At 41.7% G+C, this 27,408-nt stretch overlaps 1 protein-coding gene across 11 annotated transcripts in view; it reads left to right on the forward strand.

Moving 5' to 3' along the window:
* The first annotated feature begins 13,814 nt into the window (after positions 1 to 13,814).
* IFT81 (intraflagellar transport 81) overlaps positions 13,815 to 27,408 on the forward strand; it is a 68,358-nt gene continuing 54,764 nt past the window's right edge. For 3 of the 11 annotated variants that reach the window (XM_039879404.1, XM_039879413.1, XM_039879412.1), the window contains exons 1-9: positions 13,816 to 13,936; positions 15,063 to 15,238; positions 16,565 to 16,723; positions 17,268 to 17,371; positions 17,938 to 18,118; positions 20,185 to 20,274; positions 22,633 to 22,698; positions 23,011 to 23,121; positions 24,124 to 24,208. In XM_039879404.1, coding sequence (XP_039735338.1) covers positions 16,580 to 16,723; positions 17,268 to 17,371; positions 17,938 to 18,118; positions 20,185 to 20,274; positions 22,633 to 22,698; positions 23,011 to 23,121; positions 24,124 to 24,208 — 781 coding nt within the window. In that variant the 5' untranslated portion in view covers positions 13,816 to 13,936; positions 15,063 to 15,238; positions 16,565 to 16,579. Of the gene's footprint in view, positions 13,937 to 14,068; positions 14,341 to 15,062; positions 15,239 to 16,558; positions 16,724 to 17,267; positions 17,372 to 17,937; positions 18,119 to 20,184; positions 20,275 to 22,632; positions 22,699 to 23,010; positions 23,122 to 24,123; positions 24,209 to 27,408 lie in introns of those variants that run through there. The other 8 variants (XM_039879414.1, XM_039879415.1, XM_039879405.1 and 5 more) reach the window with 7 other exon arrangements.

Raw genomic sequence — 27,408 nt, forward strand, 5'->3', positions numbered from 1 at the left:
GCCAGGAATCTCAGATTCAGGACTCTGCTCTGTCCTCAGCCAGCTCAGTGCCCTCTGCCAAGTCCCTTCCCCTTTCAGCACCTCAGATAGGGGTCGCTCCCTACAGACCCCTATCCTCTCTGAAACCACCTGTGGCACTGCTACTGACCAGCAGAGGGCAGCGATGCATCGACATTCGTCAGGAGTCTGTGCCTCAAAGTTCAGGTTTTGCTGTTTTGTAATCTTCTGACCCTGGACTAGAGAATTGTGGCGAAATAACAATAGTGGTATATGATTCTCTTTTTCAAAGGTCCTTATTTTATACTCAGTGCACAGGCAGAATGAGGTCTTGCTATAGTATACAGATGGGGAAGCAGAGCCTCAGAAGCATAGGAAACTTAACAAGGCCACATATAAACAATCCACTGGCAGTTTTGCTCATACCGCGTTCTAAATTTAGACTATTTGAACGCTAGGAACGTATTGCTGTATGTGTGGGCTGCTTATTATTGATAATCTATTACCCACTTTATGGTTCATGAAGGACTTTCTGATCGTCAATATCAGAAAACGCTCAGCTCTCAGATGATCACACCAAGGCTTCTAGAGGTTATGCCGCTCGGCTTGGCATTTTCTTAACCAACTCCATCTTATAGCCTGTTTGGTGGACTTCCAGAAACATCCGCTTCAACACTACAGAACTGGGTGTTTTGCATCAGTTTCGATGTGATGGGTGTAGTGGTTCTAGTCCAGATAGTGTGCCTTCTTGTGCAAAAGGAATCAAGCCCCTCTGTCTCAGCATCTGCATGGGTTCTTAGCAGTTTCATGTGGAACTGGAATAGCTTTAGTCAACAGTGGTACTCAAAAGGGGCTATCGAATGATACACCTGTCCTCAGCTCTGGATTCTGATATTCACCCCCAGTCACTCAAAGAATCACTGTTTTGGGTGGTCGTTTTATGTATATGTGTGTGCGATGCCTTTAACAGACCCCTGGGTGAGTTAAGGTGATATACCAGAAAGGCCAACTCAAATTAGCTTAAATACATTAACAATAAGGAAGATTTTATTTTATCTGTATAAACTCTAGGTGGCTCATGGAGCAACCCAACACCACCAGCAGAATTATCCTGCCCAAGTGTCAGTAGGGCCAAAGCTGAGACAGACTGATTGGGATTCACTCTCTACCGTAGGGGTGGGGCCGAGGTCTGCTTCAAGGAAGTACCGAAGTACGTGACAGTGAGGAGGAGGCAGGAGGACACCACACCGAATTTGGGGTCAGAGGGTCTAAAAGAAGAAGGACGACCGACTTCTGGGAAGGGATTCAACAGTCTCAGTTACAAGCCCTGAGGCTGTTCATTGAGCTCTAATAGAATTAACACTTGGTCTTTGTCCTCATCTTATTTGAAGTCTAGCTGTTTAACTCAGGCTTGCATTATTACTATGACCATTCGTATTCTTTTTCTTGCGGAAGCTACTGACTGGAATGAAGAAGAAAAGCCGGAATCTCTCGTAACCCGCCACTCAGAGACAGCTACCATGAACACTTTTGGCCCTGTTTTCCGATCACTGCAAATCGCACACATCCGCCCCTCATTCGTTCATTCATTCAACAGCAATGGAGCGGGGCGCAGGAGTGGGTGGTTCAGATTCTCACTGTACTAGGAGTTTTCCAGAATGATAGTTCGATAAAATTATTGTAGCCAAGTGTGGTCGAAGGGGAGGCGTGACCTCGGCCTTGAAGTTGATTCGAATGAGGGTATAAGGATGGCGTTCCAGTGAGAAGGGCCTGTCCCAGGAACAAAGGCGGGGCAGGTAGGGGTAGGGGAGGAGACCGGTGAAGGAGTCGGCGGTAGGGAGGATTCTAGGTGTGATGCATATGTGGTTTTTTGGCCTGTTCAACATTCATCCCCTTTTCTGAGAGCAGCACCTAACTTTCCTTTGGGGAGTCACTTCTTCCCCACGGCCAACCCTCAGCTATTTTGGGTGAAGCCAACTCCATCTCCTTGTTTGGAGGTGGTCACATGGCCGAGTCTGACCAATCAGAGTACCCCATCCCTCTGGTCACTGATTGGCTTATGGATGGGCACCTGACTGGATCAGGCCAATCAAGACCAATGAGACTGAATGCCATTTGTTGGGACTGTCTGGCTTTCTCAGTTTCCTTGAAAATTTAGGAAATTTGAATATACTGGGTAGCAGATCGGCTGGAGCTAAGAGGCTGCCTGCTTCAGATGGGACACACACTGTCCAGTTTGTCACGTCCCCCGCCACTCCCCATCGCGCTCTGTTTGTTTAGCACGCTGCGAGTCAAACACAACTTGTCTGTCAAACTCAGCCCTGGGGATGCTAGTTTGTCGTCCCCGTGTAGGTGCGAAGATGAATCTTAGCCGGAAGGGTGAGAGGGAGGCTAGCAGGGAGACATCCATACAAAACCAATGGACGGGCAGGAAGTCTGCAGGGGGACCAACATCTCCTGAAAAGCAATTTCATAAACATTCATCCAGTCCTCACATCAACCCTATGAGATAAGACAGGTTAATTCCATTATGCAGATGGGAAAACTGATGCTCAGAGAACACCCGCATCCACAATACAAAGTTGTACCTCAAGGCCGCACTCTTTACCTCCTTGTTGGTGGTACCCAAGTTAGAGCTGACTTTGAAGATCACCGAGAAGCTCAAGACAGTGCAAGGAAAAGGAACCCTTTCGCTTAAAGGATGCCAACCTGAGTCTGTTACCCACAAATCTCCTTGCTCTAAGGTGAGTGTAACTACTGGGCAGCACTTCTCTGATGACGTGGCAGCCACAGAGTGCACCGCTCAGATCTTCTAGAGAGTCTGCCTCAAAGAGCATGGTTGACTGACAGCCCTGGTTCCCTCCCCTCTGGATCCGCCGAGTTCATGCTAAGGCCATACTTCCCTGGACTGCTCTCAACCAATGACTGAGCACGGTGGGAGTGCTCCTGCAGCCCCGCTGCTGCCCAACCTGGGATGCCTCTTACAGGTGACTTTGGCTCAGGGACTCCCCATTAGCATGGCTGAATCTTTCTTAGAACTGCGCTGCCGTCTGAGGCTCTTCCTGCCCAATCCTTCCTCCCCTTCTGCTTTCACAGGTTTCAGAGGAGCATCACAGTCTGAAGACTCTCTTGCCTGCCCTTGCTCCCTTCCCCTTTATCCTTCACAGGCATGGATAAGTAAGTTCTCAGTAAACCTTTTGCAAGTCTAAGCCAACCTTGTCATCTGCTTCTCAGAGGAGCTGAACTAACAGATGACTTCCATTTTGTAGAATGAGCTAATGAAGTCTATAACCATCCAAATCCACAATAATCTGTTGTCAAGGAAACAGAGTTGAACACTGTAATGGTTAGATCCAGGGGCCTTGGAATTGGAACGACCAGGGTGTGAGTCCTCCTTGCTAGTGGATGACCTTCAGGAAGTTTCTTACCCGCCCCAGACTCTACTTCCTCATCTGTGGAAGCAGTGATTCTGAACCAGGAGTGATTTTGTCCCCCCTGGGGACGTTTGGCAATGTCTGGGCTTGTTACACTGGGAGAACTGGAGGGAGAGGGGGTTATTATTACTGACATCTGGCGGCTAGAGACCAGGAATATTGCTAAACATCCCGCAGTGCACAGAGCAGCCCACACCCCGACACACACACACACACACACACACACACACACACACACACACACACACACAGAATGACCCAGCCTAAAATATCCATAGTGCTGAGGTTGAGAAACTCCATGTTACTGAAGTAGGGAATGGTAGCTAATTCAAAAGGCTGTTGTGAGGATCCAGTGCGATCATCTGTTCAATATCTGTCATTTCTGCTTTCCCCACCCTGCCCCACCCCTCCATCCCCCACACCCCCTCCCCGCCCCGTAAACTCCACAGGTCAGGGACCAGATGCTTCTGCACCCATGTTCTGTATTGCCAATGGCTGGAACATGGAAGGTGCTAAGTAAATTATTATGAATTGAAACATTTATCAGATGAGAGTGCAGATCAACAGATGGTTAACTACTATCATCATCATCATCATCATCATCATCAACACTGTCTTCCCAGCCCTGGCTCAGTGCATGACTGGTTTTCTATATTCATTGAATGAATGACTGAATGAATGAATGAGAAATGAAGGAGTTTTTACTCATTAACTACTCATTTATGTGCTTTAGAAACTCTTGGGAAACAGGCCCAGTCTTTTCCTCTTCATCTGCAAATAGGAGTTTTGTTCACCAGAGAAACGGCGTGAGGGGATTGCGATTGCGACCTCCGCCGAGCCGGAGCCTGGGGCCTGGCTCAAAGTCGTGCAGAGTTTGGGATGCACATCTTGCTCGGCTTAGGCAAAAAAGGAAAACGGGCCAGGCTTTGTGCAAACTCGCTGTGAAACAAGAGCTGTTTTCAGGGCCCAGGAAAACGCTCTGTCCCATGTTTAATTTCTTCCATCTGTCTGGTATCTGACCTCCGCTGCCCTCTAAGCCATTGCCACACACTGTCTGCGCACGCTCCCATATAAGGTGATCTCTCTCTCTTTCTCTTCCTCTCTTCCCCTCTCCCTCTCTTTCTCGGGGTTGGAAGGCAGCAGCACTTGCTTCCTCCACCCCGCTGTCCCTCTCTCTGCCTTGCCTGGCAGGCCGTGCTGTGAGGATGGATGGCTAGAGAGCGGGAAGGGGCAGGGGGCTGCCAAGGAATGTGGCAGGTTTATTTTTGTTCGGGCTGCATTCTTTGCTAGGCCTGCAGGCCCCAGCCACTTGGGGATGTCACATGCCGATAAGACAGTGGGGGTGACTGAGACCTGTGGCTCAAATCTGCAACACCCCAGGTGTGAGCCGTCGTCACGGAGTCGGGGAAGGGGGAGGATAGGGACTCTGAGGTCATGGAACTCACCTCCTCTCATTCTCCCGTGTCCGGTTCCCAGAAAGACAAGTTTGATTGCGAGAACTGAGATCTGTAACCCCTTAGGCCCATGATGGGTTGGGCAAAACCCAGCATGTATAGCAGTGCAGAAAAGAGACAGGTGTCAGGGTGAAATTATTAGCTGTGCGACCTTGGGCAAATTGCCTGACCTCTCTGACTCTGCTTCCTTATCTGTCAAAATAGTAACAAATCTAGTGGATGCTATTCTAGTGCCGTAGCGAAATGTGAACTCCGTGAGGGCAGAGATTATTGTCTGCTCTCTTCACTGTTGTATCACCAGCACCTAGAATTGTGCCTGGCACACAGTAGGTGCTCAAATGTGTTGAACAATTTAAATGAGATAATGCTTTTACGTGCTCGACGCCAAGTAAATGATAACTATTACTGTCTATTCAACAGTGACAGAAGTTTATTAAGCACTTATTAAGTGCCAGGCCCTGATAAGTGCTGGTGATACAGCTATAAACAAGATAGACCTCAGAGAGCTTATATTTCTAATGAGGGACGTGTACAATCAAGTGAATTAAGTTCAGAGTACTAAGTGCTAGGGAAGAAACTTTGAAAAGGATGTGGAAGAAGTGTGTTTTCAAACCTTCGACTGTGACTCACAGCAAGAAATGTTTATTGTGTGGCCCAATGAACACACATGCGGGTTTATTAAACTGAAATAAAACTTTCACAAAACAGTTGCAAAGATGTCTGCTGACAACTTAGCAAACGCCATCGCTGGTATGCACGTGCCACTCCCCGATCCAGAGGTAGAGTCTTTTTCTCCTTTCCTTGAATCTGAGTGGGTCTAATGACTTGCTTCGAACAATGAAATATAATGGAAATGACGCTGTGCTTGTTCAGGGCCTCAGCTTTAAGGGGCCTGGTGGCTTCCACTTTTGTGCTCTTGGTACTGTTAAATTAATCAAACGAGGAGGCCATTAGACGGATGTGGTTCTAATACAGTGGCAGCCCATGTAAGCAAACCCAAATCTAACCCTGTAAATGCCTCAGGGTTACAAACTCAAAATGCAGAAGGACAACCAATCACAAACAGCCAACTAGGCTTTTAGCGATAGCCAATCAAATAATTTCTTTTCTTCGCTTTCCCACGTCAGTCTTTCCCACGGCTCCTGTCAGCAGAGTGCACTCCTAACCACTTCCGATTGCCCGATGGGAATCGATTTTTGCTCAAATAAATTCTTAAGAATTTTAGTATGTCTCAGTTTATCTTTTAACAGTACCCAGCTGCCAGGTAAGGAAGCTCAGGTGAGGACACTGAGTGATGAGAGACCACAAGGAGAAAGCGTTCACACGAAGGAGAAATGGCAGCCCAGAAAAGCCATTTTGGATGTTCCAGCCCCAGGCGAGCTCCCAGCTGAACTCAGACACATGGCGATCCCAGCAGGTACCAAGTGGGACAGGACTGCCCCGCTGAGCCTCGCTGCCCGACAGATTTGTGGGGGAAAAGGTGTTGTTTTAAGCCAATACGTTTGGTTTGTTATATAGCAAAACAAAATTTCTGACACAGAAGGATTTCCCTTTGTTCTGTGTGATATTTTTTATTTCACTTCATTTTTTTTTAAATGTTAAGACCCCCTAAACCGATTTCAATACCTATCAACAAGCCATGACCGCCAGTGAAAACCAGGGTGATAGAGAATGACTAGTAAGTGGATCGCTTTAGTCAGAGGGTCAGAGGCGGCCTCCCCGAGGAAGTAACACTTGAGCTGAGACCTGAACGAGGAGCAGAAGCCAGGCGGGGGAAGATCTGGGGGAAGAACAGCCAGGCAGAAGAAACGGCAGAGCAAAGGTCCTGAGGTAGGGACGGGTTTGGTATGTTTGAGCGACAGAAAGGAAGCCAGTGGTCGGGGAGTAGAGAGAGAAGGGACCCCTCGATGAAATCACACCTTACGCTGTCCCATGCCTGGGACCTCAGCCGTAGAGGGCGAAGACAGCTTAGAAGACTTGCGACGGATGGTTGACCTCCCAAGACCCTGACTGCCATCTTTTTTTTTAAATTGAGGTGAGAGTCACATAATATAAAATTAGCCTTTCTAAAGAGAAAAGTCAGTGGCATTTGGTACATTCACAATATTGTGCAAACACCGCCTCTATTTCCAGAAGACTTCATCACCCCAAAAGGAAGTCCAGTACCCACTGAGCAGTTGCTCTGCGTTCTCCCTTTCCCCCCAAGCCCCTGGCAATCACCAGTCTGCGTTCTGTCTCTATGGAGTTACTTTTTCTAGATATTTCATGGAAATGGAATTATACGATATGTGGCCTTTTGTGTCTGGCTTCTTGCACTTAACAGTGTTTTCAAGGTTCATCCCTATTGTAATATGTATCGGTACTTTGTTTCTTTCTATGCCCCAGTAATATTCTGGTGTATGTTTGCAACAGCATTTGTTTAGCCATTCGCCCACTGGTGCACCGTTTTGATTCTATAATTCCATCTACAGCACTGTTACAGACCTCGATTTGACGTCATCAGCCCAGGAGGGAGAAAAGGTCTTGGCAACATGAAGGAGAAGGCCAGTTTGTGCCCTGCCGCTCCTGGCCTTTTCTCGTCCCCTCCCATCAACCTTTTCCTGCACGATCTGGAGCTTCCTGATGGCCCAAAACGCAGCTCCACTGCTGATTACCCTTAAATACTCCCCCTGAATTCTATAAATACACCAGCGCTCAGCTGGGAAAAAAAGGACTTGAAAGGCATCTGAAATGAAAATACATTTTTTTCCCACCATCAGCCAAGTGTTTTTTCTCCATCTATCCCGTCTTTGATTCCGGGGTAATCACTTGGATTTCGAACAATTAACCCTTCCTGAGTAAGAGAAAAGTTTCCTTGACAAAGCTCTTGCAGGCAGAGGAAGCCAGCCAGCGTGTTAGCACTGGCCCTCCGGCGCAGAAGACTCCCGTGCCTCCTCAGTCATGGTCTGTCATGGTCTGTCATGGTCCTTCTCCCAGACTGCTGAGCCAGTTGTGAGTCAGTTTAGTAGGTCGATGAACATGGCTTTGAGATCAGGCAGACCTGTGTGTGAATGTTGTTGACTCAGCCAGCTACTCGCTATGTGACCTTGGGCTCCCTTATGAACTCTCCAGGCCTCACTTTCCTTAATTATAAAATGGAAAAACAATACGGCCCTTTCGGCCTTGCTGTGAGAGTAAATGAGACGATGTGGGTGAGGACGGCGTGCTGAAATGAAATTAGGCCTCACTCCACGCGCCAGGACGCTGACCTTCAGCTAGAGAGCCAAGGCAGCTTGGAGACATGGGGGTAGTTCAGTCGACCTTGCGAGGCCTTATTGCTCATCATTTTTATAATTCAATATGTAACTCAATTTATAATCCATCAGTCTGTCCTTCCAGATCCCCACTCCACCATTTTCTTCCTCGGGAGGCCAATCGGCACGGATGACCTCGAGGGGTTGCCTGCCCCTTTGGCGCCCAGTTGAGTTTGGCTAATGAGAAGCCAGCCGGGAGATCGGAGGGAGGGAGGAATGTGAGGTCAGGACCGGCCACCGCTACAGGCTCCATTCGGCAGACTTCTCTGTGTAGCTGCTCTGTTGGGCTTCTGGTGCCTGTCTTCTTCTCTGGCTGCTTCAGGCTTAGGGCAGCAACGGCTGCCTTTGTTGCTGGTCCCTTGTTGGTTTTCCTAAATCCTGCCCACACTTTTATAAATAGTCCTTTATTAAGCTCCTCTCCATTGTCCAGAGTGTGCCATCTTCATCCCGCCAGGACGCTGACTGACACAGAGGTTATCCGTTTCAGTCCACGACTCAGATTGGCAAGAGGAAGAGTATGAATTTCCAATAAACCGAGATCCCACTCCAAGCCCCCATCCTGTCATTACGGGGCATCTCCCCCTCGCACACATCCTGGGGGACGCCAAGTCCCCGGGCTCTTTTGCGGTGACAAAACTTTAGAGAGTTACTTGAGGTCTTCTGTCAACGGCCCATCCTGGCGACGGCCTGGTCACCTACCTGTCATCCCAGGCTGCCTGGTCCTTTCAGGTACAGGCATTAATGCATCCCTGTCAGGCCTGCAACAAGGAAAGCTTTGGCCACAGTGGAAGCCACTGGACTCACTGTGGCCTCTGTGGGGTGTTTCCCTTTCTCAGGGGCTGCCCTGGAATTATCAACCTGTGACCCTTCTTAGCATCTCTCTTCTCTCTTATTTTAGAAGGACCTTCTCTCTCTACTCCCTGCCTGAGGACAACAGTATAATCTCCTCCAAACACTTCAGACCTTTACAAAAAGCAGGAGGCCCAGCTTCTGATCTTAACCAGCAAAACTCAAGGCAATGCAAATTATTTCAAGAGGAGGGGAAACAGGAACACACACATAAATTAAAATTTTAATAAATTCTGACACATATGTGATGTTTTTAACAAAGTTCCTGATGTACAGTAAGCACTCAGGAAGAATGTTAGGGGCATCCTATTTTTCATTCTATACTTATACCTGAAGAATTAATATGAATTACATGTTATTTTGACTCCTCTACATTGCCCATTAATCTCACAAAACTCATTAAAAATACTATTTGGAATATCATCCATTCAGTTAAATATTTCACTTATTTATCTTTTTTTACCTTTTAGGAAAAAAACTGCTACTAAACATACCCACAAAATTAAATTGCCGTAGCAGAGATAATTTAGGATATCTGCAAAACTCAATTCAAGTTTCCATTTAAATTTAGTGTCTTTCATCTGCAAGTAACCTAGATGGTGAAGGCATTAAATGACAATTAATGGATAACAGAATAACCCGCTTCCGAATTTGTTCCTGCGTCTGGGTCATTTTTCCCAGTTTTGAAAGAATGAGATAAAGTGGGCAGTGTGCAGAGTAGCCCCAGATGGGATAGCATCTTGAAAACTGGCATTTGCTGAATACTCGCGCAGAATCCAGAAATATCTCACGGTCAGGATGAAAGGTCTAAATTTAATACCAAAAACAGAAAATTGGCTTTGCTCCTCTGTATTCTGCACAGGAAAGTTCTTGTTTGGAAGTTCTGAAATGCGAAGGGGCTGGAGACATTATGTTCACAGCATCCTCAGGTTTTCAGGAGGATCTGGGAGGTCTGCTCTTATGCCAAGATCTCGTTAGGCCCACAAGGGAAGCCTGGATCGAAGAAAGATAATTTGTTGGTAGGAAATCAGGGAGAAAGTTCACACTGATACAGATACTTCCCACAATAAATATGGGCTCATTTCTTCCCATTCTGGTTTTGCTTTCCCAGCTTTTAAGATTTAACCACCTTCCCTGACCACCTGTGAAAGGACATCTGTTGTTCTTGTTTGCGTAGCATCTCTGCCACTGGTAAGCCAGCCCTTCCTTTTCTGGAGCCACCCTCACCAGTCTATTACTATGTCCATCAGAGTAGAGCAGGTGATTTAAGAATGGGCTGACATACTTCTGACCAGTGAAAGTCATCACTGGGAATTTGATGAAACTATTGAAGATTGTACTTTTTATTGAGGTTGCCAAACTGGAAGAATGTAAGCTTCCTGCTACTACTAGCAGCCCATTCAGAAGAAAGTGGGGACAAGAGATAGAGAGATGGAGGGAGAAAGAATGGCAAGATGAATGTCACTGAGCTCCTAGATCAAGCCATACCTGAAGGTAGTGCATCCTTAGACTTCACGATCGCATGAAATAATGACCCCCCTCCTTATTTTTTATCTCGTACTAAACTGAGTCTTGAAAAATACATTTGACCAGGAGTGATTTCCCCCCACCTCTGAATAACCGGAGCTGAGTTTCACAACTGGGTCTATTCCTTGCAGTATCCATTAGATTAAACAAGGGAGTTGGAAGAGGCAGCTTCCAGTTTCTTTCTCCCTTCCTTCCCCCCTCTCCCTACCCTCTCCTTCACTGGGGCCAGTGAACATTTAAAGGACACTGCTCCATAACATAATTTTTTTAATCAGAGGGCTTCAAGCGAGAAGCAGATTGGGGATTTTAGTGCTTTGGTAACAAGGGGTGAGTAGATTTCAACAACGGTCTGTTGTTACAACCAAAAACTGCTAAAGAATCCACATCTTGAATTCTGTAGTCTACAATCATGAGCACCCGAGAAACCAAAATTAACAAGAATTGAAAGAAAAAGACAAACCCGAGAATGAACGGAGACCCCCACCCCGACACGCCCATGTCCCTGACGTACATTCCCCGCTCACCTGACTTAGCCAATGGAAGTATTTTATCCGTAAGAGATGGAGGTGTGTACACAGATGTTCACAGCAGCGTTGTTCATTATAGCCCAAGGTGGAAACGATTCACATTTCCATCAACCAGTAAATGGATGAACGAAAAACCCACACAGTGAAATATTATTCTGCCATAAAAAAAGAATGAAGTACTGATACCTGCTACAACATGAATGAGCCTTGAAGACATTACACCAAGTGAAAGAAGCCAGACACAAAAAAACACATATTTTATGATTCCATTTATAAGAAATGTTCAGAAAGGCAAATCCGTAGAGAGGAGGAAAAGCAGATTAGTGGTTGCCAGGGGCTGGGAAGTGGTAGTTTGTTTGTTTTGTTTTGTTTTTTTAATTGCCAAGTGGGAGACGATGGTTAAAGGGAACAGGCTTTCTTTTGCGGGTAATAAAAAAGTTCCAGGATTAGATAGTGGCGATGGTTGCACAACTTTGTGAATATGCTAAAAGCAATTGGATCGTAGACTTTAAATGGATAAATTATATGTATGTAGATTATATCTTACTAAATCTATTAAACAGAAAGAGTCCCGGTAGTAGTAGGAATCTTTCCGAAAGGCTCTCTTATGACTGGGACTCCCCTTCACCTATAAAAATGTTAAATATAGTTCAGCCAAGAGGCATCTTTGGGGGTTTACACGGAAGACTCAACATAGCATCTAAGGTGGGAAACATCTCCACGTGGGTGGTTTGACTTGGTATATAATCAGCGATGCCTTCACTGTTATGAAACTGTTGCTATGTTCTTGGAGCCCTCATCGAATCTTTTCGTCTTAAATGAATCAGGGCGTGATGGCAGGTCTTCCTTCGGCCTGTGTCTGGGCCCTGTGGATAGGTAACAGCCCAGTATGTGCAGGCCTCTCTTCTCTTTGCTTCAAGTTGGAATGTAAGCTCTCAGTACATGGATCTCAGGAAGCCTGCTTCAAGTTCTCCATCTGTAGACTCTAGAGAGGAGCAAATCTAACCACCTCATTTTTTTTTTAAAGAATAAAAGACATGTCTTCCAATGTCAGGCACTGTTCTTATCGCTTTACCTATGTCAATTCATTTATTCTCAAATCAGCCCTTTTGAGGAAGGCATTATTATAGCCTCATGTTATAGATGAGGAAAGCTCAGAGAGGCGAGGCCACACAATGGCAGATCCAGGGTTCAAATCCAGGCAGCCAGGAGAATCTCCTAACACACCCAACAGGATTAATTAATTATGTAGCCCCTTGTATGAATCCTATTATTTCTCCCGGAGTTATTTATTTAACTTTTCAAGGTTTTAAGTGTTCTAAATGTTGTCATAAGCACCTTTCTGTGAGCTGGAACCAATCTTAGTTTTTCTCCAAGCACCCCGTTGGGTACCTTCTCTTCAACATTCAGAAGGTAGCCAGCAATGGACCCAACTTGAGTGTTCTGTTTCCTCTGCCAGATAAACCCACCCCTTTCCTGTTTGACTAATTTTTACTGATCCTTAAACATCACTTTGTCTGATAGATCCTCTCCTGATAGATAATATGGTCTCTTCACCCCCAAATAACCTTGGGACTCTTCATCTGGGCTCTCCCATCATTGGGTCCTTTTATTATAGGACTTAGTTAGCATCGTTGTATTGGTGTTGCCCATTCAATTGTCTCTCGTCCCACACTAGACTGTGAGTTCCATGAGGACAGAGGCCAGGTAATTCCTGCTCCCCAGCAACTGCATCCCCAGCAGCCAGTGCAGTGCGGGGTACATAGGAGATGCCTGATATGGAATTTGTTTTGTTTATAAGTCCGATGTTAAGTGTGTAGTTGGTTTCTTCCAAGATGTTTGAGCTAGCAACTAGGTTTTCAGGGCGTGTGGAATTTCATTCTCATTTTTTCATTGTTATCTGACATCACGAAGTTCAGTGGTCTCCAGCCTAATGGGGGAGAGGGCTTCAAAATACCATTCACCGACTAAGGTCTCCCCCAAGCCAGTTCGTGCAATGGGGTCTCTGTTCTAGTGGACTTCCTGGCTCCTTTGTGATCTTTCTCCTGCTTACCTCGCAGGATGTGAACCCCATGAAGAGAGCAAAGAGGACTTCGTTTATTTCTGCAGGTGCCTAAAAAAGAGGCTCTTAAAAAGAAAAAGAAAAAGAGGCTCTTAGAAAACAAAAGAAGCCTTAGGCCATTTACTTTTTTTCCAGGCTCTCAGCATATTAAAAAAATTACCGGATTTAAAATATTTAATTCTCAGTATAGGCTTTTTGGCCCAATAACGTGACAAAGAAGCTGAAATCTCTACCATGGCTGTATCTTCTTTTAATCCTGCCAGAGACTCTACGATTATTCCTACGTCTAACCTAATTTGTATATACTTCTGCCAAAAGCCTAAGTTTGAAGCTCAGGCCAAATGCTCCCTCAACTGAAAATCCCACTGGTCCTGCCTCAGACAAAGAAGTCATCACCGATATTGGCAGGAAGAAAGGACGAAAAGAAAACGCACATTTAGCATGGGTTAATGAAGAAACTATTTTCTGAACTGCAAACTGCAGAACGTTCGGGAAGGTTTATTAGCGATAACAACCCCAAATACTCCAAGCTGGCCGCAGTGGCTCAGAACCTGAGACCTGTGAGCCCACTGTGCGCACGGGCCCGGCACCCCTCCGCCTTGCACCTCGGTAAGCCTCCACGGCCGCGCGCGCCCGAGCCACACCCCCCACCGGAAACGCGCGGCCCTCCCAGGCGGAAGTGACGTACGCCACGGCCTAGCAACCGTTGCCAAGGAGTTCGTCTCTAGGAACCGACAAACGCCCGGATACTTCCTGGGGGTGTTAGAAAGTGGTTCCGTGAGGAGAATTTGAGGTAACCTCGCCAACCCGCGGTCGGAAATTTCCCCGAACCCCGAAATAAGAGAGAACTCCGTCTTCACCTCCCCAGTGCAGCATCTCGCCAGTGGAGGGGTCGCCGCAATTAAGCCCCCCACATCGGGAGTTGGCTCCTGAGGGGCCTCGCGGTGATCCAGGCCGCGCCCCGGCGGACGCAACCGTCGGGGAGCCTAGACGTGCCTGGGTCGGATGTGGGGTCCCCTGTCCCCTCTCCCAATCCCCAGGGTCCGGGGGACACTATTTTTGGGAATCGCACGAGGCTGCGGGTCCCGAGCTGGGGCCAGCCCGAGACCAGGGCAGCGTGGCTTCTGTCCCGAGTTGTGCCAGATAAACGCACGTCCCGGTTTTAATTCTGTCCCCACCCCTCGAGTTCTCAGGAGGGTAAGTGCTTGTGAACTAGTGTGGTGACTTTCCGCTGGAACAGGGAGCGTAATTGCTTTTGCTAATTTTGGAGCACAGAGCCCCCTGGGCATAGACAACCTACCTGTTCACTCCATCTTTGTCCTTAGCCGGTGACCATCTCAAAGCTGGTGGGCAACTAGGGGGGCCACCCAACTAATTTCTTTTCGTCTCCTGGTAATGTTTAACTTGTTTATCCAAGTGTTTTGTTTTGTTTTCTTTGAAAAAGAACCGTGTGTGTGTTATATTTAACTTAAAAATCATTAAAAATTAAATATATGTCTATGAAGGTTATGACGTGGACTTTCACTTAAAATACTTTTTTTTTTTTCACTTAAAGTACTTTTAAGATTGGAAAACTCGCATCTCCAATGTGGTTTTTTATTTAATTTCTGTAGAGGTTTTTTCTTTACAGTTAAAACTTCAAATTTATAAACCACATTGGTTATCCCTTCTACTGTCTTTTGATTTATTATTTAACACTAATAATTATTTATTCATGATTTTATCATAATTATGGAGAACTGATAATGTCTTTACATTTCGATGTTTTCTAAGTATCCAGCTCCACTCAATATAAGAAACCTATTTCAGAGCAAGTGCATGCTGCCCCAACGAATGACTTGGGTAAAATAACATGTATCCATTTCATGGTTAAAAACTATTAGGGAGCACTGAAGTAATGTTTTCTTTATTTCTTTTAGCAGTTCAGTTTTTAATTCATTTTTTAAAATTGGTGGTTAAAAACATTGCCTGCCTGCAAAATTTCTACTACTTCCTCCCACATTAAACAAGTGATATCTGCATGCAGAAAACACGAAGAACCTCGGTAAAGCTATTTAAGCAATTAAGGAATCAGAAAACCCAATTTTTAAAAAAGGTACGGTCTTTCTCACTCACCGCTAGCCTACTTAAGCTTATGTTGTGGTGGTGGTTGTTGTTTGGCCTTGGGCCTCTGAACAAATTCACTCAGTCTAGTGGAAGAAGTCACTGCTTTCGATGCAGTGGGTGTTCAGAGATGGAATTAGGCATAGATGTATCCTTATGGAATTTACAGTTTAGTAACGAAGTAAAAATGTACTGAAGTAACTAGTACAAAATAGAAGAGTAACTCTAGGAGAGCAGAGCAGATGAAGTGTGGTCAACGTGGAGGGCAGGCACTGTTATTCTGGTGACAACATGGGGTATAGTTTGAGAAAGATTTCCTGGAGGAAGCTGCCTTTGGTGAGCAGGGCTGAAACAGGTAGGATTTGCACCTCTGGAGGGGAGAACAGTTCTTCTAGGCAGAGACAACAGCATTGCCTGAAGGCAGAGGTGGAACAGCTGGGAAGCAGTGACCATTTCAGTCTGCTGGAGTTTGAAAGGGTGAAAAGTAACAATTTAGAAATAAAGTTGGGAAAGGCTAAATTGAGCTAGATCTTGAAGTGTCTTGAAGTCCAAGAAGTTTGGACTTTATTTTGTGGGCAGTGAGAAGCCTACAAATGATTTGGAATGGGAGAGGTGGAGACCAGAAAGCATGAGGCTATTACCTTATTGAGGGCAAAGGAAACAAAGGCCTAAATTGCTCACAGGTGCCAGAGTCGATGCCTACAGAGCCAAGCCCATAACATCAGTGGGTGAAGAGTGCTTGGTGGAGGAAAACAAAACAAAACCAAAGACAGTGTACCCAGGCTAAAGCTTGCAGCCTCTACTCAGCTTCAGTTGGGTGTGGCCATGCGAAAATATGGGCCCAGGGTTGCCAGATCTGATTTTCAAGAGAGACTGGAAATCTGGATTTTAATGTAAAAATATCTCCCAATTTTTAGACATAGGCTACTAATAAAAAAATTAGAAGCATATCTACAACTTAACAAGTTTTTACCCCTGGGTAGAGTTGTGAAGCTGAACGGTAGAGATGTTAACATAAGTATAATTTATTATTCATTTGTCCATGTTAATCAGTGTTAATTCAGATGATTGCTATCACACCAAATTCATACCCCAAAACATTTTCCATTAAATATTAATAGTATATACTGTAGCATTCATAATAAAGTCTTCACACCCTGATTTCTTTTAATAAAATCACCTTCACAGCTTTTGCATGCCATATAGAATTATATTTTTCATTCCTACTTCCCATAAACTTAAATATTGATTTTTTCCCCAGAACTTTTGTTACCAATAGTGAGGAATTTTTTTCTCTATTTTTACTCTTCAGTTCAAGGTATAAGACCTAATTATGAGTGACCAAATCAAATTCATTGTGGACAATCTCAATAAGGAGCCTTTTAGAAAGAACTATAATTTAATCACATTTGATTCCCTGGAGCCAATGCAACTATTACAAGTTCTCAATGATGTTCTGGCCGAGATTGACCCAAAGGTAAGAGTTTTTTCTTTCTCTCTGATGTAAAGGGTGGCAAGAAAGCTAGCTTCTGCCTCTAAATATCTGTCTTAGGCAAATTACTTAACCTCTTTGGGCTTTATTGTCATAAGGCCTTATTTTACAGGCCTTATGCTTGTAAAGTAATAGTAAATGATCTTTAAGCTTTCTCCATGAGATAAAATTACCTACTTGTACCTTATTTAGAAAATATTTCTCTACTTCCAAACCTAAATAAACTTGGTCCTGGAATGATAATGCAAAATTTTACAAAAGGTTTTATTGTATTGCAAGTTAGTTCATGACTCTCATCTACAAGCCTTTTCCTCTGGAGACTTTCTTAACCTTGACATTCTTAATACGAATCCTGATCTGACTTGCATGCAACCTCACTTGGAACCTGGGGACCTCCGTACTTAAAATGTTTTATGAAGAGACCATTGTGCCTGTTATGCTCTAGCAGAGCAATTTTGTGAGTTTAAACGTTGTTCTTTGTTAGATATACAACAATAACATTTTTTTTTTCAAATTTTTTATTCGTTAGCAAGTTGTCGATATCAGGGAGGAGATGCCAGAGCAGACAGCCAAACGAATGTTGAGCCTCCTTGGTATTCTTAAATACAGACCTCCAGGAAATGCCACGGACATGTAAGAATCTGATCACGTGTTGCTTTCTTAAAACCACACTTTGCTACCCAAATCCTCACAGGCTGTAGTCAGTCTTCCTAGGCAATGTCTGGTCTCTCTAAGTCAGTGGCCTTGGAACATCACTGAATTTCAAAACAATCTTGAACTTTGAATGTCACTTTGTCATACAGACGTCAAACAAAGGGTTAGTTTGTTCTCCTAATCAAAAAAGTCAGGCAAATCCACTCACCCATTTTATCGTCGATATGCCATCCTAGATAAAATCAGTAACTTAAACCTGCCCAGTCAATGAAGTGAAGTATTAAGGCTGACTGTACCAACTAATGCTTCCAACACAAGCTTCCCATATAGTCCAGTGATAGATGAAGGCCTAATCTTATGTTTATTGTGAATGTGCAGGCTGACTTTAGAATAGCCGTGGTTTTATCTTTTTTAAATAGTCCTGGGAAGCACTCAGGACGTTGTAAATCACATTTTAAGTAAATGTTATCTCTTCTCAAGGTTTACGTGTGTGTGTGTGTGTGTGTACGTGTACGTGTACGTGTGTACGTGTTTTCCTTTTTTAGGAGTACCTTCCGTCAGGGTCTGGTGATTGGAAGTAAACCTGTAATTTACCCAGTGCTCCACTGGCTTCTTCAGAGAACTAATGAACTGAAGAAAAGAGCATATTTAGCCCGTTTTTTGATAAAACTTGAAGTACCAAGTGAGTTTCTTCAGGATGAAACTGTGGCTGATACCAATAAACAGGTAGTCAATCCATAATATTATTTTAAAACGACCGTAATGGATTTCAAGGTGCACATGTTCAAATACATGTTAAGCTCTATTTTCTGTCTCTGTATTTCCAGGTGGCACCAAAAAGTAAAACAGTTATCAGTTTTTTTTAACTGTAATCATGTATCAAATTATTGACTTTGCACACAAATACCAATTTAGTGATAGGAGTATGTGGATACAAAAAACCCTGAAGTTAAGAATTATGGGTAGATAGAATGCTAGGCTTAGGACTGCAAGGCACTTTGCTGATCAGTTAGGTAACTGTACAATTTGTCATCCAAATCAGAGAGAAAAAGGGCTATTATAATAATTGCACCAGGACAAAAAGTATAAATTGACACTTTCCCAGGCAAAATGGGATGTGCGAGCCCCAGGGAGGATTGTGTATAGACAGAGAAGCTAGGCTTGCAATCTCAGAGGACTTTCCAGTTAGGCAGAAGGTTGAGAAAGGGCTGGGTATTTGAAATTCCAATGCATTTTCCTCACCAGTGTTTTAGGGTAACACTGGGTTTGGGCCTTTGTCCTAAAGCTCTTGGCTACTAAGGGTTCTGGCTGGGCTGGCCCCTGCAGTTCAGAGCACGTTGCTGATCAGAGACTATGGAAAGATAGGATTCAGGTTTAAGACTTCAAAGAACTGATTTTTTTAAGTGCCTCTGTTTAGCACTTTGTGATTTTAGCACTCTGTTTAGCACTGATATGTATCGGTCTGTGTATATACTTATGGAATAAAATTTATGGTATGTGGTGAATAGTTTGTCAGACCATCTCCCTCAATAGATTGCGAGGTCTATGAAAACAAATATCATGTCTTAGCCATCTTTTTTTTTTTTAATCTCCAGGGTTTTATAGAGTTGCTTCTATATGGTATGTGCTCAAAATATGGTTTGAATTAAAACAACTAACTGATTTTTTATCCACATATTTAGTTCTTTTGGGTAGCCATGGCAGTAATTCAAAATAGAGTCAATATCGATCTCTTAACACATTTCTGCAGTTGAAAGATTTATGCAAATATTATATCAAACGCTACAGGACATGCCATAGGAGAAATACAGCAGAATGAGACCACCTCAGCCCCTACCTTCGAAGGCTTTATCTCATGTAGGAAATAGGGAAAGTGTAAATGTGAAACATTTTCTCCTCCCTACACTCCCCCATCAATAAATTTGATAAAATGAATTCCTCTGAAGGAAGTTTACTAATAGTTTGTACTAAATATGCCCAGCTAATTATTGGAAGAATTAATGATTACAAAGAATATTTGTTCTTGAAATATATCTGAAGCGAATATACAAAATGACTTACACATTTAGCCGAGACTCTAATAAAAAAATGCACATTTTCTGAATAGTTTTAGAATGATTTATAGGATATGATCAGTTAAGAAGAATATCATTAATTTTCTGTCATTGCCCACAAAAAATACTATTTTTTTAAAACTGGGTAAGAGTTGTGATTTTTTTCATTCATTGATCTACTTTTTATTGAATACCTGTATAAATTATATACTGCGCTAGGCCCCAGGGATATAAAAGTATACACGATCAGTATGATTCTTGTCTTCCTGGCTCTCACTGTCTAATGGAGGGAGACAGATGAGTAACTAGACAATTATAATTTTAGGTGGTATCTACTCTGATATCATGATATTCTGATATGGAGCTGGAGCAGTCTTCCGGGAGAGAAGTGGTATCTATGCTGAGATCTGAAGGATGAATGGGAGTTATCCAGGTTGGGGATGAGGGGAGTCGGAGGGACTAGGGTATAAATGGGAAATGAGAGCGTGGAATGGTCCAGAGTCTGAAAGATCAGAGTAGAGTGTGAGGTGGGAAAGTAACCAGAGAGGAAGCGGGAAAGTATTTAGTGACCAGATTATCAGACCTACTTTTGTGTGTCCTAAATAAATGTTTAAAGATGTATTTTTAATTCTGTTCTTATAATGATTTAAGTAATCGCTATAAGTTAATGGGTAACCTGATTAAGGAAAGCCTGCTGTATCTAGTCATTGGTTTATCATTTTTTAACTTGTTTTTCAGTATGAAGAGTTGATGGAAGCCTTTAAAACTCTGCATAAAGAATGCGAGCAACTTAAGACATCCGGATTTTCTACAGCAGAGATAAGAAGGGTAAAGAAAAAAATACAACAGTATTTTTTAGGATTTGAATAATGTTAGGTTTAGCATTTTTGTTTTTAGTTAATTCTGTATGAGTCTTAAGAATACATGGAAACTAGTGATAGCACGAGGTAGATTTTCTTTTGTAGGACTTTTGCTAGTTCTCTTCTGGAGAAATTAATAAGGGCAGGGTAAATTCACAGTGAGTTCTTTGTACTGTATAGACTACTACCGTGGGTATATAGATATCTGATATATATTGTAGAAAGTAGAAAAAAGGACACAAAAAAATTGTTCAGTTGTTAACATTTTGTTGCATATCCTTTCAGGCTTTTTTTTTTTCATGTGTGTGTAGAGGGGATCATGCTATGCGTAATTATTTGTGTCTTTTTAAATGATTATATTGTGAATATATTCCCATTGTTATCTTTCTACAATACAATGATTTTTAATGACTAAATAATATTTCATAGTATGGAAAGTTTAACCATTTCTGGTTTTATTTGTTTTCATTTTTTGCTATTACAGATAATACTGTGATTACCTTCTACATAAACTTATCTTTGTGTATCTGTGATCGTTTCCTTAGAATAAATTTCTAGAAATGGAATTACTTATTAAAGCACGTGAAAATTTTTAGGACTTTTGATGCAGGTTACATAATGTTCTCCAAAAAATATTTTACATTCTCACCAGGTATATGAGTTCTTTCTCAAACACTCACTGATTCTCACTTTTGTGGAATTTATATTTTTATAATTCCTGAGTTACCCATGTCATCTTTATCTTCTCATTCAATCAAGAAACATTAGAAGTCGCTTCCTCGGGGAGGCCTCCCCTGATTCCCTAGATAGATTAGTTCTCTCAGATCCCCTTTTCCATTTTATAACACTCTTTAAGCTTGTAATTACTTGACTGTCTGTCTTCCCAACTATCTTTAAGCCGTATGAGGCCAAGGGCCATGTCTGTGTGTGTCTTGTTGATCACTGTATGCCCATTGCCAATCTCAGTGCCCTGCACATGATAGGTTCTCAGTAGCAGTTTATTGGATGTATTAGAAATGAAAGATGAACTCACATATAGTGGGGGAGAAAGACCCGTAAGTAGATACTTATAACATAGTGTGGAAGAAGAGTGATAGATGTCCACCCGCTCTTTTTCCATTATGTCACATGAGTAAACCAAAATGATAAAATAGAGTCTGTAACTTTAAGTTCACAATCATTACCAAAGAAAGTATTTTCGAACATATTCTGTATAGAAAATATGACTAAGCAAGAAATAGAAAATAACTCATTCATAATCCAATATTCTAGATATATCTACTGCTGACATTTTAGTGAATCTATTTAAACCTTTATTTTGTTATTATACTATATATGTGTTGTAATCTGCTTCTTTCATGTAATGTCATATCATAACTTTTTCTCATGTCATTAAACATTCTTCTGCATAATTTTTAATGACTTTCATTATACCATAGTTTATTTAATAATCTTCCAATATTTGGGTCATTTCCAAATTTTAGATATAATTAGCACCATGAGACTCCTTATAGAGCAGTCAGTAACCTTTCATGAATATGTTATTAGGACAGATTTCCAGAGGTAGAATTACTGGGCTAGAAGGTATACACATTTATTTTAAGACTTTTGATATTGTTCTTTAATACAATACCACCACCAGTAGTGAGTAAGAACGCCTGTTTCCCCAAATCCTCTCAGTACCGACTACTACGTACAGTTTTCCTTTTAATATTACTGTGCTAGTTAGGCTATTAGGTTTTTAGGTTGAGCAAGAAGTTTGTTGTTTGTTTTCTCTAGAAAAATATTATGGAGCTAGTTAAAAGGAAGGTGGTGTATTTTTGTAGTCTTTATTTTTAGGAAGAGAACTGGTTAATTGACAAAACCAGACGCAAAGTTATGTCTTGAAAACACCATAGCTTTAAAAATAATTTTGATGGAAAATTGGCAGAATATAGTTTGGTATTTAGCAAAGCAGATGGGATGTCAGCAGCTGTTGTTCGTGTTTTTAGACCTGCACACTTTTAGAAGATTTTCAAAAAGTCATGTGCCCATATCTGGAATCAGAACACAAATGTGCTGGCTGGCAGCTTTACCTGGCTACATTATAACCTGTTTTAGTTGCTTTTCTAGATGAACACCAAGCTGCCAAATCAATTACAGTGCATAAAGAATCCTGGGCAGGGGTGGGGGAAAGGATAGAAATGTCCTTCATCCGAAAGAGGGTCTCTGTTCTCTAACACGACGATTATAAGTGATGGAAATGGTAGATCCATAATCATATCAGAACTTATTTAATTTTACAAAGAATACTTTTTCTAATCATGTCTTCTTGACTACTTTTTAGGATATCAGTGCAATGGAGGAAGAAAAGGATCAGCTTGTTAAGAGAGTTGAACGTTTGAAGAAAAGGGTAAGGCAAGCATTAGCACTGTAAGACTTTGGCTTCAAGTCCCAAGCACTTGCAAAGACTTAGGAATGCAAATACAGATTAGGCAAGGTGTGGGTGGATGTCAAGAATGGACTCAGATGACACTAACTGAAAGGGAATCTCCCCAGGCAGTAGCCCAAAACTTCTAAGGACCTGGGGTCTGGAGCTTTACTGTCATCTCCAGGGAGTACTGCTTACCAAAAGGAAATGATAAGTGGATGTCTGAGTCACATGACATGCTGATTTCGGTCTTAAACTTGACAGTATCATGTACTACTTATTCCCTTACTGTAGGTGGAAACAGTTCAGAATCATCAACGGATGCTTAAAATAGCAAGGCAACTTCGAGTCGAAAAAGAGAGAGAAGAATTTCTTGCACAGCAGAAACAGGAACAAAAGAATCAGGTATCCACATAAAAGTTTGTATTCTCATGATGAAAGAAATAGTTCCTTCTGATAATTCAAATGTGAAGAACGAACTTTAGAAACTCCTGTTCGCCTTTGTTAACATGCTGGAATACTCTTTTAAGAGTATTTTGTGGTGCCGACCGCAACGTTTTGGGTCATATACTCCTTGTGTATCTGTACACGGTCTTTTGGCCTGTGCTTAACTCGTGTTGTTCCAACATTATAGACTATTTGTTGTGATGTTAAATGGTAAGGTTAACTGTTGATAAAAATTCTAGAACCTCTCAAGGGTGTCCTAAGACTCTCGGACTATAAGAACATCCTTTCTATTTCACTGATCACAGGATCCTCTACACTTTACTCCAGTGGCAAATGAGCAAATCGTGAAAAGGTTCAAAAACACCCACATTCCATATTTTTAGACTTTGCCTTGAAGAAAAAATAATTTGACCAGAAAATATTACTTTTATTGTGTTAAAAGTCTGTCTTAAGACTGAGCAAACTTCTACATTAAAAATATAGTTTGAATCAGCCCCATTTCCTTCTAAACGGGCAGTAGAGGTGCTCCACTGTCTTAGGACTTGTCTCGGCATCACAGTAATTCTACTACACTGCATTGCCAGGACCGTGAATGGTTACTGAGCATCAGTTTCTGATTCTGAGATGTTATTTGTAAGAATGCTCACATTCCTTAGAGTTAAGAAAACCATGTCATAATGAGAAAAGCCTGGCATGTATATTTCTGTAAGAAGTATTTTTCCTTGATCATCAAATTCAACAAATAATTTTAAAAATTTCTAAAGCGCTTTTTTTTTTTTTTTAACATGAAAATGTATTGAGAGAACCAGTTACATTTTGGGTTTAACATAGGAATTTTCTTAGTTCTTATTCTTTTTATATCACAAGAATTATGTGGTACTTGTATTTTTCATTGCTTCTCTGTATGAGTGGTGGATTTCAATAGACTAAACAAGTAATGGATCTGATTGTATTTTAAAGCTATTTCATGCAGTGCAGAGACTGCAAAGAGTACAAAACCAGCTGAAGAGTATGCGCCATGCAGCAGCAGACGCAAAGCCTGAAAGTAAGTGGAAATTATGTGATATAGGTGATGAGAGAATATTAATTTAAATCGGTAGTCTTCCTTAAAGCAGTCGACTAACAGGTATTAATTATCGTCAAGCGATCTTTCAGTATGTGGAGCGTCACTTCCTGATGAGGACACCCTTAAGTTTTCATCGGGGGTTTTAAATTCCCATTCAGGGTTTTGTCAGAGGGTGAAGGTAATGAAAACCATTGTGGAGGGAGCCTCTGCTATATGTGAGCATGTGAAGCACTTAGGATGGATGTTAGGATGAAAAAGATGGTCAGAAAAAATGCAAATCGTTTTAAAGTCAGGGCTATAAAGAAAAAGAATAAAATGTCAGATCGTTAAAGCTGAGTGTTTTGGGTTTTTTTTTCACATTTTGGGTTATGCTAATAACACAAGTGTCCCTTTCTCTGTTGTCACCTTAGCCTTACATAGAGAATAAATTGTTTTACTATCCCAGAGTCCACCACCGAAGTACCCTAGACATTTTTTAAGTACTTTTGTTCATCAGAAGGGAGACCACGTCAACTAGAAGAGCAATGCAGAGCTCCCGTTGGTAGTGGAGAAATATTCCAATGTAAATTTCCAGCTGTTACAGGGTTAATTCATTTTTCTTTAGTGTTCTTAAGAGTATAATACTTAAGATTATACTCTTAAGGTATAATACATAGAATAACTATGATAAAGACAGACGATAACAAGTGTTGATAAGAATGTAGAGAAAATTGAAACTCGTGTTGCTGGTAGAAATATAAAATGGTGCAACTTCTTTGGAAAACAGTTTGCCAGTTCCTCAAAATGTTAAACACAGAGTTATCATATGACCCAGCAATTTCATTTCTAAGTATCTAACCAAGAGAATTGAAAACATGTGTCTACATAAAAACTTGTACGGGAATATTCATAGCAGCACTATTCACAATAGCCAAAAAGTAGAAACAACTCAAATGTCCCTAAACTGATGAATGAATGAACAGAATGTGGTATATCCACACAATGTAACATTATTCAACAATGAAAGGAATAAAGTATTGGTACATGTGACATGTATGAACCTCAAAAACATGTTAATTGAAAGAAACTGATCACAAAAGACCATATATTATATGATCCCATTTGTATGGAATATCTAGAAAAAGCAAATCCATAGAGATAGAAATCAAACTAGTGATTGCCTATGGTTGGGGATTGTAGGGAGGACAGTTGGGAAAAGTAAGTGACTGCTCATGGGTATAGAGGCTTCTTTTGCAGCTGATAGAATGTTCTAAAATTGATTGATGGTTGCATTACTCTGTAAATATACGGAAAAAACATTGAATTGTACACTTAAATGGATGAATTTTATGGCATGTAAATAATATCTCCATAAAGCTATAAAAAGAGATAATACAGTATTTCCTTAATTCTAGACACATATTCTTTCCCATTTTACTTGTCTTTGTAATTAGGATGTATCTTATGTTTTCTATGTACATTTAACATGGTATGTGTAATTTAGTTGATGGTATCTTATAGTTAATGACATCTTATAAATCAAGGAAATATGGCATATTTAATTGATATTTAGGAAACCAGGACAGTACTCCCTACAAAACGTCTGGTTAATACATATTAACTAGTTGCTTTCCCTAGACTCTCTCGCTCTTGGTCATTGTAAATTGGGATTCAAGCAATACCTGGAAGTTGCCATGCGTTTAGTTGTTGGTGTCATTTGATTCTTTATTCACTAAGTTTTCACTTTTTAGTAGAATGTTAATTTTCAAGACAAAATACTTTTTTATGATTTTTCCTCTTTAGTATAATACATATCTTTTTATTAGATGTTCTTTGGGTTTGATGTAGATTCTTTCACATCTTTACTATGAAAAATGAAGATGAATCTTCAAAAGAAATCCATTGTAGCCATTTAAAAATTAATATCAATAAGCAAATTGTTCGTATACACCTACTCTTGCTAGGAAATTACCAGAATTTACCATTAATAGTGAAATTTTGGAAATGAAGGTAACGTGTATAAGAATTGAAAGATTTGGTATGCGGAAAAATAATTGATCAGTACAGTTTATTTAATACAGTTTAAAATGTTAGCTTGAACATGTGTTTCTGCAACATCTGTTATCCTCAATTTTATTAGCTTAAATATTTCTTGCTAGTATGTTTTACTCTGGCAACTAAACAGAACATCCAAAGATATTTACAGTATTGGTAATGTTTCATTTTTTATTTGAGTTGATGGTCTTTATTTTGCTTTGGCTTTCTAGTCTACATAGATTGTTTGGGCCAGGAAATACATAATTATTTAGTAATAAAATGGACAAAGTTCTGTTTGGGGTATCTCTTGGGATTTTGGTTTAAAATATTAATACAAATAATATGTTAGTAGATGCTGCTGAACAATAAAATCAATTGCATTATTAAGTAGTAATAGAAATAATCAGCTTAAACCAATAGTAGATTGATTCAGTATTTATCAATCATCTACTGTATGTCACATACTATGCTAAGTGTTAGGAATAGAAATAGACATAATGCGGCGTGACGAATATGCTGATGGAGCTTAGCACAGGGTTCTATGAAAACAAAGAGGCAAAGCACCAAACTCCAGCACAGTCAAAAGGCTTCCTGGACGTGGTGGCCACTGAGTTAAGTCAAAGCCGGGAAGGTGAAAGAGCAGAAGACATTCCATGCCCAGGCGCAGTGGCTGGAAAGAACCTAAAGGTAGCGGGCTGAGCAAATGATAGATGAAGAAGCAGAGATGAAAGGGTAAGCGTCTGACTGCATGTCTTGGAAAAGGAGGCCAGAGTGGGGGGTTGTGAGTGAATGAATGAGAAGGACAGTGTTGAGCCCAGACTGTGGAGCGGTATTTATATGCTGGAGGAAAGAATCAGTGAGACAAATGGCGGTTTGAAGATTCAGCAGGAAAAGGTGAGAACTGACAGCAACCTTTCCTGCATGCTCTCATTGTACTCCTGGCATGGCATCGAATGTTCTGTAACAGTTACCACAATGTGTTCATTGTTGGCCTATCTGACTCTGACTCAACTAAACTCCAGGCGAGTCATCAAGTCATAATTGGTCTTTCTATTTCCAGGCCCTCACACACTACATTCCACATCGCAGGCACTCAGTAAATAGTCCGTTAAGTACCAGGGAGTAGAGACCGTACCCTGGATAGAAAGAAAGTGGGCTTTTCC

This window comes from Pteropus medius, unplaced genomic scaffold (assembly GCF_902729225.1).
Source record: "Pteropus medius unplaced genomic scaffold, Ma_sr-lr_union100, whole genome shotgun sequence".
NCBI lineage: Eukaryota > Metazoa > Chordata > Mammalia > Chiroptera > Pteropodidae > Pteropus > Pteropus medius.